The sequence below is a fragment of the Aspergillus novofumigatus genome, assembly GCF_002847465.1.
Source record: "Aspergillus novofumigatus IBT 16806 chromosome Unknown P174scaffold_3, whole genome shotgun sequence".
Taxonomy (NCBI): domain Eukaryota; kingdom Fungi; phylum Ascomycota; class Eurotiomycetes; order Eurotiales; family Aspergillaceae; genus Aspergillus; species Aspergillus novofumigatus.
Window position 1 is genome coordinate 2,633,281 of NW_020194276.1, and position 14,083 is coordinate 2,647,363.

A 14,083-nucleotide genomic window follows, 5' to 3' on the forward strand; every position below is an offset into this window, starting at 1 on the left:
ATGCCCTTGGGCAGTAGCCATATTTATTAAATGCAGATTGCTCTTCACTAATATGGTCGCGAACAGGCCGTGCCGTCGCAAGGTTTTAAGCTGAAAAGAGTGGCTAGAGAGATCAACGGCAAAGATAGGCAAGCTAGGCCATTGAGACCTTTGAGCGGAAAATCATTGTTTACCACGACGCATGTGTAAGGTTTTAAATGTATGACATTGCAGGCAGCCTCCCGATAATAGTTGGTATAGATCATCAACCGGTTGTTGGGAAAGAAACAAAAACATCAATAATGTAGATCGAGTACATGTAATCATCGTCATAGTCATAGTCATGATCGTTCGTAGGCATTCATGTCGCCATTCGGCAGGGATGGCTGCGTCAAAGCTTATCGCCAATTGCAGCTGAGCTTCCCTGAGTCTGCCGGGCACCCCACAGTACTACAGGAACATTTTAGCGATGTTCATGAGTCCATTGAGGTTGTCACTCATGCCACTCTCGCCGACCTTTCTGGCACCGGAGGAGTGACCACTTAGACTATGCGGTAGGCGGATACCGATCATGGCCAGTAGTTTCTGTAGTACACCACTCGTGAGCAGAGGGATAATGACCATGAACAAGACCTTTGCAGGGTGACGGCGCGCATAGTTGTAGATGTCGCGGAAGAGGCGCTTGATATAGTGGATTACGCGCTGGATAAACCCAGCTCGAGGCCGTGCGCGTCTCGAAGATGACGAGGACAGCACCGATGGGCTTGAACGACCAGCACGACTGTAGCCACCTAGGCTGAAAATTGATGGCGCTGAATGGCGAGAGTGCGAGGTCGAATAGACGGATCGACGGGACGGGGAGCGCCGACGAACGTGGCGAGAAGACGAAGTCGACGACCTTCCATCAAACCAGCCCATTTTCGTCAATCAATGTTGGGACGTCCTGTAGTTTCTCAGGGTAAAGAATCAAGCTTAAAGCCAGAGTTGCCTGGAGCAAGGCAGAGGTAGCTGCTGGATTATGGACCCAGATTGAGAATGCAATATTTGCCCCTCCGGCGTCTTTCTGTGCGCGGTTCAGATGGATCGGAAGTGGATACGCAGTCAATTGATGCAGATGCACGAAATTCCAGTTCTAGGCCCAGCGCAGAAGATGTCTCCACTACTGGAATTAGAGAGATGTCCTGCCGAGATCTCGGTATAGATCAGAAGTCCTGGCAAAGTCACCGTAAACAATGATCAGCGGCCTAGTATTCATGCAATTGAGTGATCACAGCAGGCAAAGGCTGGAGAGCAGACAAGGGAGTTGCAAAGTGATTCCATTTTTGAGCACAAAAGAACCGGAAGCCAAAAGGAGCTGCGTGCACCAACTAAACTGACATGCGTTAGTAGAAAGCTGACGGGTGGCTGGTAACGAGCAGGATGGTCCTCATTGGTGGTTATTCCTCCAGGGGGTGTTGCACGCAGATGAACATTGTGTCCTTATTTTCAAGGCATCAAAGGCATCAACTACCGACGTCATCGGCTTGAATGAAGCCAGCGCATCGAAGTCTTGATTCCCTCAAGTTCGCTACGTTGCCGTGCATTTAGAAATTCCTCAAATTTGACCTCACGGTTAGTTCATTTGAAACACGAATAGAGCCATCCCCATCACCGCTTAGTTTTGCATGACTTCAGGATCTTCTCTCAGAACGCTTAACAGTCAATATGCCAAGTAAGACCATCAACCCTAGTCATACCTTGAGAGGATAATCAAAGACTGACAAACAATAACCAGGGCGGCCGGATTACTGTAATACTGCCCTTCTTCTAAGTGATTAAACCCGATCGGAGCCGCGCTCATTTGGATACAGATAAAATTCTGGGTGTATCTCCCGACGCCACTCATCAACAAATTCGAACTGCATACAAAAGGTGCGCGAAAACCTCAGATCATACCAAGGCGTTCAATAACACTCAATAATTTGCAGAGAATCTTTGAAATCCCATCCCGACCGAGTGCCTGCCGATTCACCAGAGCGACCCGCTCGTACTCGGAGATTCCAAGAGATCAATGATGCTTATTATACTCTTTCTGACCAGACACGTCGGCGAGAATATGACGCCCTAAGAGCAGCAGAAGCGTACGAAGAGCCAGCGGAGGAAGCGCCTCGGGGCGCTGGCGGCTTCCCATGGTCTGCCTTTGGATTTGGCACCACCACAGATAGCGAGCAACGAGCCTCCGAGCAATTTGGGTCTGTCTTCGAGGAGATGTTACGGGAGGAAGGACTTGCCGAGGATACCGATGCCGATGGCCAACGTCGTACCAGGCCTACATCACGCTTTTGGTCTGTTGTGGGCGGCATCAGCGGCGGTGCTTTAGGATTTATCGTTGCCAATACTCCCGGTGCTTTGGCTGGTGCCGTTGCAGGGAATCGCCTTGGTGCTGTCCGAGACGCAAAAGGCAAGAGTGTCTACGAGGTTTTCCTCGAACTTCCGCAGTCTGAAAGAGCCCGACTACTCAGCGAATTGGCAGCCAAGGTCTTCCAGACTACTCTGGGTCGCTAGGCGATTTGCGCCACACTGGCTAGTTTATGTGGTGTTTATATGGCTTCGTTTTTTGGAATATTTGGAGGATTTGGGAATCGAGCTTAACGCTAATATGTAATATCTGCCATTAGTCCCTTTGACATGAAAGATACTCCCAGCCTACCGCACTATCTATTTTCACGCTCAGTCACGAGGACCGCCACGGAAAAGCGAGGCATCTGGCGGTGATCCACAAGCCGTGTAGTTTCATTTTTCCCTCTTTTGGGGTTTCGCGGTCGGTCATATTCATTGATGTGCAATCTACTTCAGGGCTGTTTATTTTCTATAATTGGCCGATCAATAATACAAGCATATGGAATGTTCCTCAAAAGAAAGAGGTGGGATGAAGTACGGAGTACTTCTTTCTGTACTACTAATCTGGTTATCGATAAGAAGATCCAGACCCACAGATGTACTCCTACAGCGAAGGAGTGCCGGGCCCCTGACTGTGACTTTGACCGCTTCGAGCGTGTTTGCCTTGGTGCCTGAATCAACAACCCACTAATGTACTCATTGTCTAGACCCCGCTAGCCCCTCTTCTCACCGCATGCGGATAGGCCACGTTCCTGAGGTTTACTAGAGAGGCATTATTGATATTTAATACTTTGTCCCGCAGTCTGGTGACCCTCTGCAAATTGTGGCCGTCTTTGATCCCTACCTCTCTTTTGCACAGGCATTGTACGACTAATCTCATTGATTGGATTCAACAATATCACATTGAGAAACATACATCATCATGGCTACCGAAGCTGCGAGTGTTTACCCGGCTCTCCAGGACCGCCCTATTAAAAACACCATCTGTCTATTCGATGTCGACGAGACGCTGACGCCTGCGAGACGGGTACGTTAATTTACCAATGAAGAACTCAATGCCGAGTCCATAAGCTGATGGTCACCAATTCTCTGCGTACCAGGCCGTTACCCCGAGATGCTCACGCTTCTTTCGCAATTGCGCCACAAGTGTGCCATTGGATACGTCAGTTAACCCATTCTCCGGATCTCGACGTCCAATCTCACCCTCTGCAGGTCGGTGGTTCCAACCTTGCCAAGCAACAAGAACAACTTGGAACGGCCGCGACGGACGTGACCTCCCTTTTCGATTTCTGCTTCCCGGAGAATGGTTTGATGGCTTTTCGTCTGGGCAAGCCCCTTGCCAGCACCAGCTTCATCGATTGGATCGGCGAGGAGAAATATCAGAAGCTGGTGAACTTCATCCTTAGATACTTTGCGGACTTGCAGTTGCCCAAGAAGCGTGGTACCTTCATTGAGTTCCGTAATGGAATGATCAATGTTAGTCCCATTGGCAGAAACGCAAGTGTTGAAGAGAGAAACGAGTTCGAAGCGTATGTATACCAATCTGCGCTCAACCAGCCATTGAGGACACAGATGATATCTGTGAATACCAGTCTGCTAACAATTACAGCAGATATGACAAAGAACACCACATCAGAACAGATATGGTCAACGCGCTGAAGAAGGAGTTCCCTGATTATGGCCTCACGTAAGTGGATCATAATGACAATAGTAAAAATACTGCGCTCCGGAATATGATTCTAACAATAAATCTGCAGCTACTCTATCGGTGGCCAGATTTCTTTTGATGTCTTCCCCACTGGTTGGGATAAGACCTATTGCCTGCGGCACGTTGAAGCTGAGAAAGAAATTACTGGGGTTGAGTACACAACAATCCACTTCTTTGGAGATAAATGCTTTCCTGGAGGTAATGACTACGAGATCTACTCAGACCCACGGACGATAGGCCATTCCGTACATGGCCCTGAGGATACCATGAAGCAGCTGAAGGAACTGTTCCAGCTATGAAGTGTGCTATTTCTTTTCTCACCTTTGGTGACTGCCTTGGGGCGCATTCGAATGAGACATACAGCGATATCCTTTCCCACTGTTTGTGACATAACTGGAGAGCTTTAATAATAATGCATAGACAAACTTGCAAATGTAATTCAGTCGTGCCTCCTATGCAATCATACTTTCTCCAATGGGAAGCTGGAAATCACATGCATCCCAAAATGCACTAGTGCTGCGATAATTATCCACCGTGTTAGTCATCAGTAATGCCCGCATCCCGGTTGACTGCGAGTACTCCGTAAGAGGCAACCAACAGTCACTTATCCGACGAAGGATAGAAGTTGCGGGTTTATGCTTCTGCTGCTACATCTCTCCTCGATGAGTTGTCATTGCGCTGATATACTCTGAGGATGGCGCCGCAGAAATCTGTCACAGAAGTCCCGCGCTCACTTCTCCCTCGTCTGACCTGGAACGGCTCCTCTTCCCGGATTACGGTCGCTCCACCCCAAGGCAACGCTCTCTCGACTTTGCGACCTCAACACCAGCAGCGCATACAAAATTTGAGTCCTGTGCGTCAACAGCTACGTTCTTTATCCCTCTATCCACATCAAGCCCGCTCTTTCCCAGCGGCGTCCCGGGACCTTAGCTCGACAACACTGGTTGCAAGATGCCCGTCTACATCATCGAGCGCCTCGAAAAATCGTCCAGCTCTCGAGGACCTCAACAATCCTATCAGGTATAACGGGGTATATGTGGCCACTTTCAAGCCAGCGCGGCGCGCCTTCCACGCTTCGGCTTCTCTGCAGCGGGAGCATCACTTCGACACATTAAGATTCGTCCAACGGCTTAAGGATGAAGGATTTAGTGAAGAGCAAGCCGTCGCAATGATGAGGGTCCTGAACGATGTCATCCAAGAATCAATACAGCACTTGACGCGGACAATGGTTCTTCGGGAAGGTTGGTCAACTCCTTGTTTCCCCCAACTGGCCATGCCTTAGGCAGGTCCATTTGGACCTTTGGCAGTCATCATACCCTCTTTATTGCTCCTCTATTCTCAGGCGCTGACGACACATTTTTAGATACTGAACGCTCAGCATATACACAGAAAGTCGATTTTGCTAAACTCCGCTCAGAGCTGCTAAACGCAGATTCGACCGAAGCGCAGTTGACTAGATCATCGCACGAAAAGATTGCTGCGGATCTTGCGAAACTCAACTCGCGACTACGGGACGAGATTGGACGAACTCAAGCCTCTGTTCGCCTTGATTTGAACCTTGAAAAAGGACGTATCCGAGAAGAAGCAAACGGCCAAGAGATGCGCATCAAGGAGACTGAAACACGAATCGAGCAAGAAGTTGCAGGGCTGCGAGAGCGCGTTGAGGCTGTGAAGTTCTCGACCTTACAATGGCTTATGTATGGCTCCTTTGCTACATTTCGCTCAAACCTGGCTAACATATTATACTTTCAGGGGTGTTTGCACCGGTACAGCCGCTCTCATTCTCGGTGCATGGCGTCTTTTCATGTGATTCATCGGCGCTTGAGTCCGACTCCCTTCGATATCGACTTCTTCAGCACTCCAATCTTACTGTCGAGTTGTAGCAATCCTTGTACATAATACTCCGCTCGCCTCGTCCTTTTGCTCAAATAGAACAAACTGAGAGGAAGGAAGGTCCGTTTGGATTTGTGGAGTGTGATGGCCATCAACCTGGTCCTCAAAAGATACTTTTTGTATAATTTTAAAGCGTTGTTTCGATATGTTCAACGAAAGCGAGTTGTGGAATTGACATTGACAAAACAGATTGGTTTACCGCTTGTAAGGACATTTCAACCGCATAGACAGTCACATTACGACGGTATTCGCCGACAGATGTAGGTTCTATCTGGACTGGGAATGCTGTCCAGGAGATGTGTTGTGCCGGTCTTTCTCAAAATGGCAGGTCGATTGTCTAGTGTGTGACATGACTTCCATTCTATCCCACATGGCTTATCACTCTCCCAATAACATTAACTACTACATAGTACATCAGATAGTCGTCGTACTCCTTGCGCGCTAGTATTGATATTCATTACCTCTGGCTAGTGATATCATGATATGATAATAATCTATCCCTGCAACGCTCATTCTGGAGTAACAACAACGCTACTGAGCGGGGAAGAGGAGACGCCAGTACTTCTGCATGCTGCCAACGGGGCTCCTGTATAGCTCCGTCACATCGATAGACCCAGCCATGGCGCGATCCGGAATGGAGCAGGGATATGCATCTAGTCGCGGCTTCCTTTTAGGATGTTCCATGTCCCAGTCACAGGTGCTTGTGCTGCTTGTTTCGGCACTATTTCTCTGCTGTTGCTTTGCAATGAATATTGCCAACATTCGGCGATCCCGAAAGATATCCAAGGTCGAGGCGAAAGAACTTTCGCTGGATCATATTACAATATACAAAGAGTCAAGATTGGATACTTGTTCAGAATTAAAACCTTCTGTGTCATTGGATTGCAATAGAAATCAAGAAGATTTCGTCCGGAACTGTCCCTGCCAAATAAAGACCCTCTGCATGGCGCTGTCACTCATGTTTTGTGCCGCCCTCATATGGCTCGGATACCTGCCTTTGGAGTGTATATCTGGTATTGCAACTCGTCAGGTTTCAGCTTCTACCTCCAATACGACAGAAGTGTTGGAGGTCTTTCAAGTGTACCAACCTGTTTCGACCACTGGAGGCGCAGATTCTGCATGCAATGATGAGATACTTCTTATGGATCATGTGTTTGCCTATAGCTATGGCAAACCTTTTGTAGGTCAGTGAGTATCCTCGCGGATTGATGGCTCTGATATTGATTCCAAAGGATATTACAATCCACCCAAATGCAACTTCGACACGGTTCGAATAAACCTCACTGTGACCTCTAGAGGTCGACAATATGATCGATTGGCGATCATGTACCTTGGGGATGCAGAGGTATTCCGTACATCGACAGCTGAACCAACTACAAATGGGATTGTCTGGACATACATTAAGGAGATGTCTCAGTACAATGCACTGTGGAAAGAACGACAAAAGCTAATCTTTGATCTGGGCAATCTGATATCTGACGTCTACACAGGCAGTTTCAATGCCACACTTACTGCCGTCTTCTCCCAACGGGGCACTACTATTAGAACAGCGGACATGATTCTGCCGATATCAGCGTGCAAATCAGCGTCTAATGCATCGAGTGCCTTGATTGTGCCATCAGACAATGTAGAAATAGCCTACCGATTGCCCTCCAACACTGCCCGTGCTATTGTGTCGATTTCTGCATGTGGACAGTCCACAGAGGAATTCTGGTGGTCTAATGTGTTCTCACCCGACACAGAATCATTCGTCAACACGGTTGGCGAACTCTACGGGTATTCCCCCTTTCGTGAAATTCAGCTCTATATCGACGGTCTGCTTGCTGGGGTCATCTGGCCATTTCCAATTATCTTCACAGGGGGCGTCTCGCCCGGCTTCTGGCGTCCAATAGTTGGAATTGATGCTTTTGACCTGCGACAGCCCGAGATAGACATCTCACCATTTCTCCCTCTTCTGACTGATGGGCGAGAACATTGTTTTGAAATAAAGATCGTGGGCTTGGAAATTCAAGCGAACGGAACTGCCAGACTTTCTGATTCTGTCGGCTCTTACTGGGTGGTCACGGGAAACATCTTTTTGTACCTTGAGGGGGATGCATCGTATTCAAGAACTGATCAATGGAAGAAGGTGCCTCAAATAACCGCGCCGACACCACAGTTTACAATTACACGACTTCTCACCAAAGATGAGACAGGCGTTAACGATACACTCTCGTACTCTGTTGTTGCTGAAAGGACTCTCAGTATCACCTCAACCCAATTCACTTGGCATCAGTCCTTGAAGTACTCCAATTCGGGTCTGCTAAACCAGCAAGGATTGAGCCAAGCGAATCACCAACTCACATCCGGGAAGATATCAGCTGCAGAAATTGGAGTCAACGGATCTACTGATGATCTGGCCTTCGAGTATCCTTTATTTGTCAACACAACTTACGGTATAACTGACACTGAGCTCACCATAAACGCCCATATGGATAGAGGTCTTGATATAGCGGCGACAGGGGTCACTGGTATCTCTACCTACACCTTAACTTCGGGCCCGTCGAGATTGCACACCAGGCAATGGGGCAGCGCATTCTACCATTCAGTCACAGGTGGCGGGTCGACATCTGCTGGAGATACAACTGATGTTTTCGAGAGCATCGCTGAACAATCATATCACAGAAACGTCCGTGCTATCAATGCAAGTGTCGTCTCAGATACAGATGTCCGACCACAGACTACTTCACTTCAAGCCATTCAGGATGTTCTGTTATCACCAGGCAGAGACAGCGTGAAAAGCATCATCGGAAGAGGGCCTGGAGGGAAGAATTAACACTCAATGTGAAGCTACTCGGAGGGCAGGTAGACCTAGATGCAATATCTCACTTCCAAGCACTGATAGAGCTGAATGGAACATTACTTTCCTACATATCTTTTGTACTTAATTAATTGAGTTCAGAGCCGTACTTTACCAACAGAAAAGTGAGTTTTGCCACTACGTACCTGCACAACCATGGAACCTCTATATCAATATCACGTGATTTTTATGATAAGATTGCCTTATCGCCATTCATCCTCCTGCTTCGTACTCGATGCATTGTGGCGCTTCGTACAGACGAAACAGCTGTAGGATGGCTATGGTGACGGAAGAAGTGTGCTATTCAGGTGCGCCAACTACCCTTTCTCTAATGAGATTTGCTGATTGCTAATTGTTTACAACATGCAGGTAGAGTGCCTGATAGCTTAGCCACTGCTTTTGCGCAAAGCGGGCGACTTGCGCAAAGCGGGCGACTCGAGAGCGATGGTCCTCCCAGCAAGCGTCGCAAACTGACATCAGCACCCCAAAGTCTTCGAGACTTGAACGGCGCATCAGAAAATGGAGTCCCCAATGGATATATTGCTTTGGCGCGCTTTGACCTAAAGCTGGTATGTACATGACCATAATCATTGACCATATACCGTTGAGAGCGTGACTGACTTGACCAATCTCTATCAGAAATTCGCCCACGCAAATCCTCTTTTGGAGGAACACATTGATGATCCTTTGACGCCATTACCCCGTCTTCCTGTTGTCCTTCGGAGTGCTGGAAACTCCCGACATTTGGCCACTTGGACTCACGAGTCGACCTCGTATGACTGTTTCGAGCTAGAGATAGCTACACTGGCGGAGCGAGAGACCGTGTACAAAGAGACTTCGACTAGTCCTCAATTACTAGAGTTTGGGAAACACCTCGAGTCCGCTCATCGCCTTGTTTGCGCCGATCGATATCATAAGAAGGCTCCGATCGCATGTTATCAATGTACTCTCCATTGTTCAACAAATAGAAAGTCATTTCGGCTTGAGACGTTTATCCTATGGAGAGATTCTCTGAATATTATCGATGAAAAGCTGCTAAATGCCGGGTCACTTGAAACGTTTGCGAAATATGTGCTACAGCGTGATGCCGAGGTGTACAACAAGGCGCGCTTCGCGCCAGCAGGTATTTGGTCGCCTCGAGATTTCTACGATAATGTCCATGTTCCTCAAGACACGCCCGAGTCATCTGCAGAAATCAAGTCCGACTTGATACATTGTCGGCTTTATCCATTCCAAAGGAGAGCAGTACGATGGTTACTCGAAAGGGAAGGTGTGAAGCTTCACGAGAATGGACACGTGTTTCCTCTGGAGAACAAATCGGCGAGTGAACTGCCCACGTCATTCGAGAAGCGTACAGACGCTGAGGGGAAAATGTACTATGTTAGCCCTTTGTTCATGACTGTCGCATCCGATCTTTCCAACTGGTACGCGCCGGCGGATTATCTCAAGGGTGGTATCCTTGCTGAAGAGATGGGACTGGGTAAAACTGTGGAAATTATTAGTCTGATGTGCCTCCATCGTCGGTCCTTGCAACCTGATATGGACTTGGTTATCGGTGGAATGAGACAATCCGGCGCAACATTGATCATCACACCTCCTGCTATTCTCCAGCAATGGATGCAGGAAATTCAGTTGCATGCACCTGCTCTCCACGTTCTTCATTATACAGGTATAAATCGCCATCAGAAGCTTTCAGACCGCGAACTTGTTGAGCTACTTGCCGACCAAGATGTCGTTCTCACCACCTATGATGTCCTTGCACGGGAGATTCATTATTCCGGTGATGCTCCAAAACGTAATTTGCGGCATGAGAAAAGATTCCAGCCACGAAAATCGCCTCTTGTTAAAATATTATGGTGGCGAGTCTGTCTTGACGAAGCTCAAATGATCGAGAGCGGCGTGAGCAATGCAGCAAAGGTCGCACGTCTGATACCTCGCCAGAATGCGTGGGCTGTTACCGGTACACCTCTTCGGAAAGATATCTCTGACCTTCTTGGCCTTCTGCTTTTCCTTCACTATGAACCGTTCTGTGGGTTCGGGTGGAATAGGCTCTGTCGATCGTTCCACTCTGTGCTATCCGGCATTGTCAGTCGAGTCGCTCTTCGGCACAGCAAGGACCGTGTTCGCAGTGAGCTTGATCTGCCGTCCCAAAAGAGATTTGTGATCACTATTCCTTTCACAGCGGTCGAAGAACAGCACTACGCACAATTATTTGAGCAAATGGCCGAAGACTGCGGCCTAGATCTGTCCGGTGCGCCGCTTAAAGACGATTGGAACCCAGAGGACCAAGCCGTTGTAGAGAAGATGCGGAGTTGGCTAATGAGACTCCGTCAAGCATGTCTCTATCCGGCTGGAAGTGGTCGCCGTGTCTTAGGTTTCGGTGGCGGCCCGCTACGTTCTGTTGCCGAGGTTCTTGAGATAATGATCGATCAAAACGATGCTCTCGTCCATGCAGAAGAGCGCACTCTCGTCCAGTCTCAGCTCCGACGGGGGCAGCTCCTGGAAAATGCCTTGCGTCGTCAGCAAGCGCTTGAACTTTGGACCAAGTCATATGAACGGTCCAGTGCACTGGTCAAGGAATGTCGCACCCGGCTACAGTTAGAGCGTGATAAAAGTCGAGCCACGGCCGACGGCGTAAGCCAAGGCGGAGCGACAGATGATCCAGTGAGCGATAACGAAGTTGATGAGGCGGACAAGAATACTCGCGTTAGTGCGTACCGTCAAAGGCTGCGTGCTGCCCTTGAGATTCAGCACATTTCGATATTCTTTATCGGAAATGCATTTTATCAGATCAGAACAGATCCGAAGCTTACTGAACCGGACTCGGAGGAATTCAAGCGCCTCGAGAAACGCGAAACCGAGGCTTACGAAGAGGCCAAACTGATTCGGATGGAGATACTATCTGATGTTTCTCGTAAAGTTGCTCGCTATATGAGAGTGATCAGAGAGAAATCGGAAAGGAAGCAGTTCGTGGTTATCCCGAAAATGAAGCCACAGCTTTACAGCAAAGGACTGGAGTCCCGCCGCATATTCGACAGATACGAAGAGTTCTGTGAAGTGATGAATAAACACGCTGTCCAGTACAATGAATGGCGCGATATCATGGTCAAGCTCCTCTCACAGTCGCTCATTGACCAGGAGGATGAATCAGAGCTCGAAGGAAACGAGTATGAAAGGTCAACAAAGCATCAAGACGAGATGTATGTTTATATGGAAGCTCTGCGCGCCATGTTTGCGGACCGTCACGATGCTCTCACTGGTCAGCAGAATGTCCTCATCGCTCACGAGGTGAAAGGCGGCATTATTCAAGCTCAGCAAGGCGAGGGGCCGTCTCCGGGACTATTTCTTTCGGTGATGAACACCCGTAGTGCGCTGAAACCAGCGCCTGCGCTTGGTTCCCTCCGTGGCATCATCAGCGAGCTTCGCAGTCTTGCGACCTCCCTCGAATGGCAAGGAAGCGGGGGAAGCTCTCGCGCTCTTGCCGAGTTAGAGCTTGTCAACTCAGTCCTCCAACATGCTGCCAAGATGGCTGCTGAGCAGAACAAAGTGTCATCGAATCTGGAGAGAGAAGTGGAGATGTTCCGGGACACTATGAATAACCGCCTTGAGTACTACCGTCAGCTGCAACAAATATCCGATACCGTTGCTCCTTATGACGAGGAGAGTGTCGGTAAACCGTTGGATGAAGATCTATATGCAGCAAAGCTCAAGCAAGAGAACGATATAGATGCAAAGATATCCACCCTAAGGTCGAAACATCGTTATCTTCTACATCTGAGAGACGACTCAGGGGTTGATAATGCATCGAGAATATGTGTTATATGTCAGTCCAGCTTTGAAATCGGTAAGTACATGTGCTCTATTTTCCTAAGCTGTGGCTTCATTTCGCTTACATTTACAGGGGTCTTGACTGTCTGTGGTCATAAATACTGCAAGGATTGTCTGCGAATCTGGTGGAATCAACATCGCACCTGTCCTACCTGCAAAAAACGACTCAAGGTCAATGATTTTCACCAAATCACCTATAAACCCGAAGAGTTCGTGGTGCAGGAAGAGAAGACACCCAAACTTGAATTAGGTCGTTCATCGAACAGCTTCATTTACGCTGACATCAGCTCGGGGACGCTCAAAGAAATTAAGAACATCGATCTTGAAGCCTCGTTTGGCACCAAGATCGACACTCTGGCCCGTCATATTCTTTGGCTACGCGAGCATGACCCTGGTGCGAAATCTATTATATTCTCTCAATATAAGACCTTTCTTGAGGTGTTGGGGACCGCTTTTTCCCGATTTAAGATCGGGTACAGTAGCATCGACAATGCAGATGGTATAGAGAGGTTCAAGAGCGACCCAGCGGTATGTTTCCCCAAAGCCCGCATGTTGCTATACCTTTACTGATAATTGCTCATGCAGGTTGAATGCTTCTTTCTACATGCTAAAGCTCAGTCGTCCGGTCTCAACTTGGTCAACGCTACTCATGTTTTTCTCTGCGAACCACTTGTGAACACTGCGATTGAGCTTCAGGCCATCGCCCGTGTGCATCGAATCGGTCAGCATCGGCCTACTACCGTCTGGATGTATCTCGTATCCGATACCGTTGAGCAATCAATCTACGAGTTATCAGTCTCTCGCCGCCTGGCTCATATTGTCCAGAAGGAGAAGGTGAAAGAGGCACTGGACGACCCAGGAGCGGTATTCAAAAATTTGACTGAAACAGCCATTGATTCGGCGAACTCATTAGAGGTGCAAGATGCGACACTGGCAAAACTGATGACAAAAGGAACGGCCGGGGGAGAGCTCGTAAAGAAGGACGATTTATGGCAATGCCTTTTCGGCAATGCCACCCAGAAGATGGACTTGAGGACGGACGGGGAGGTGGCAAGGTTTTTGCGAGGTGATGCAGCAGAGAAAAGAAGGACCGCTGCTTCTTCATGATCCTACGATATATTATATAATGACTGATGAGTTATCTTATATGATGATATATGTAAATATAGTTGCATTTTCTTCTCCGTGCATACCAGGAGCATACATGGTTTTTGAATATATATCACCCGTCTTGACTCTTAATCCCGCGAAAGTCTGCTCGATGTATTTCTTGCAACCCAACGGGCTCAGATGATCTACTGCTACTTGAATCTCTTCATTCCTCTGCTGACTTCCCTCGTCTTCCATCTGTAAGAATAGTTCTCATGTCGAAATTTTTGATCGACTCATCTTCCAATTTGATGACTAATCATGGTGCGTTCCTGACCGGCAGAGCTTCTTGACCGCAGTGACGTGAG

The 14,083-nt window shown here is 48.3% G+C and overlaps 6 protein-coding genes across 6 annotated transcripts; 5 read left to right on the top strand and 1 right to left on the bottom strand.

The window, feature by feature from the left end:
• Nucleotides 1-31: 31 nt before the first annotated feature.
• P174DRAFT_440329 (uncharacterized protein) lies at nucleotides 32-1,342 on the bottom strand. The gene has a single exon (XM_024827028.1). The coding sequence runs from the start codon at nucleotides 895-897 to the stop codon at nucleotides 430-432; it is 468 nt and encodes a 155-aa protein (XP_024684318.1). The 5' UTR covers nucleotides 898-1,342; the 3' UTR covers nucleotides 32-429.
• A 203-nt stretch (nucleotides 1,343-1,545) lies between these two features.
• On the top strand, nucleotides 1,546-2,871 carry P174DRAFT_387345 (putative DnaJ chaperone (Caj1)). Its single transcript, XM_024823355.1, has 4 exons — nucleotides 1,546-1,690; nucleotides 1,754-1,768; nucleotides 1,830-1,890; nucleotides 1,947-2,871. The coding sequence occupies exons 1-4, from the start codon at nucleotides 1,684-1,686 to the stop codon at nucleotides 2,521-2,523; spliced, it is 660 nt and encodes a 219-aa protein (XP_024684319.1). The 5' UTR covers nucleotides 1,546-1,683; the 3' UTR covers nucleotides 2,524-2,871.
• Nucleotides 2,872-3,280: 409 nt separating this feature from the next.
• Nucleotides 3,281-4,488, top strand: sec53 (phosphomannomutase SEC53; the record flags this gene model as incomplete). Its single annotated transcript, XM_024824046.1, has 5 exons — nucleotides 3,281-3,389; nucleotides 3,459-3,520; nucleotides 3,571-3,887; nucleotides 3,971-4,045; nucleotides 4,116-4,488. 5 exons carry the CDS (start codon nucleotides 3,281-3,283, stop codon nucleotides 4,363-4,365), a joined length of 813 nt encoding a protein of 270 aa, XP_024684320.1. The 3' UTR covers nucleotides 4,366-4,488.
• A 156-nt stretch (nucleotides 4,489-4,644) lies between these two features.
• Nucleotides 4,645-6,171, top strand: P174DRAFT_440332 (CCDC90 family protein). Its single transcript, XM_024827029.1, has 3 exons — nucleotides 4,645-5,307; nucleotides 5,430-5,763; nucleotides 5,819-6,171. The coding sequence occupies exons 1-3, from the start codon at nucleotides 4,761-4,763 to the stop codon at nucleotides 5,874-5,876; spliced, it is 939 nt and encodes a 312-aa protein (XP_024684321.1). The 5' UTR covers nucleotides 4,645-4,760; the 3' UTR covers nucleotides 5,877-6,171.
• Nucleotides 6,172-6,704: 533 nt separating this feature from the next.
• Nucleotides 6,705-8,892, top strand: P174DRAFT_404651 (uncharacterized protein; the record flags this gene model as incomplete). Its single annotated transcript, XM_024824047.1, has 2 exons — nucleotides 6,705-7,143; nucleotides 7,192-8,892. 2 exons carry the CDS (start codon nucleotides 6,705-6,707, stop codon nucleotides 8,772-8,774), a joined length of 2,022 nt encoding a protein of 673 aa, XP_024684322.1. The 3' UTR covers nucleotides 8,775-8,892.
• A 160-nt stretch (nucleotides 8,893-9,052) lies between these two features.
• On the top strand, nucleotides 9,053-13,830 carry P174DRAFT_511430 (putative SNF2 family helicase/ATPase). Its single transcript, XM_024831789.1, has 5 exons — nucleotides 9,053-9,106; nucleotides 9,168-9,367; nucleotides 9,438-12,642; nucleotides 12,700-13,154; nucleotides 13,212-13,830. Exons 1-5 carry the CDS (start codon nucleotides 9,073-9,075, stop codon nucleotides 13,731-13,733), a joined length of 4,416 nt encoding a protein of 1,471 aa, XP_024684323.1. The 5' UTR covers nucleotides 9,053-9,072; the 3' UTR covers nucleotides 13,734-13,830.
• Nucleotides 13,831-14,083: the final 253 nt, after the last annotated feature.

Coding starts and splice junctions, on each gene's coding strand:
- P174DRAFT_387345 (XM_024823355.1), top strand. Junction 1,891..1,946: donor ATTCGAACTGCATACAAAAG/GTGCGCGAAAAC, acceptor AATAATTTGCAG/AGAATCTTTGAAATCCCATC.
- P174DRAFT_511430 (XM_024831789.1), top strand. CDS start 9,073: ATGGCTATGGTGACGGAAGAAGTGTGCTATTCAG. Junction 9,368..9,437: donor CGCGCTTTGACCTAAAGCTG/GTATGTACATGA, acceptor AATCTCTATCAG/AAATTCGCCCACGCAAATCC. Junction 12,643..12,699: donor TCAGTCCAGCTTTGAAATCG/GTAAGTACATGT, acceptor TTACATTTACAG/GGGTCTTGACTGTCTGTGGT.
- P174DRAFT_440332 (XM_024827029.1), top strand. CDS start 4,761: ATGGCGCCGCAGAAATCTGTCACAGAAGTCCCGCGCTCACTTCTCCCT. Junction 5,308..5,429: donor GACAATGGTTCTTCGGGAAG/GTTGGTCAACTC, acceptor ACACATTTTTAG/ATACTGAACGCTCAGCATAT. Junction 5,764..5,818: donor TCGACCTTACAATGGCTTAT/GTATGGCTCCTT, acceptor TTATACTTTCAG/GGGTGTTTGCACCGGTACAG.
- P174DRAFT_440329 (XM_024827028.1), bottom strand. CDS start 897: ATGGGCTGGTTTGATGGAAGGTCGTCGACTTCGTCTTCTCGCCACGTT.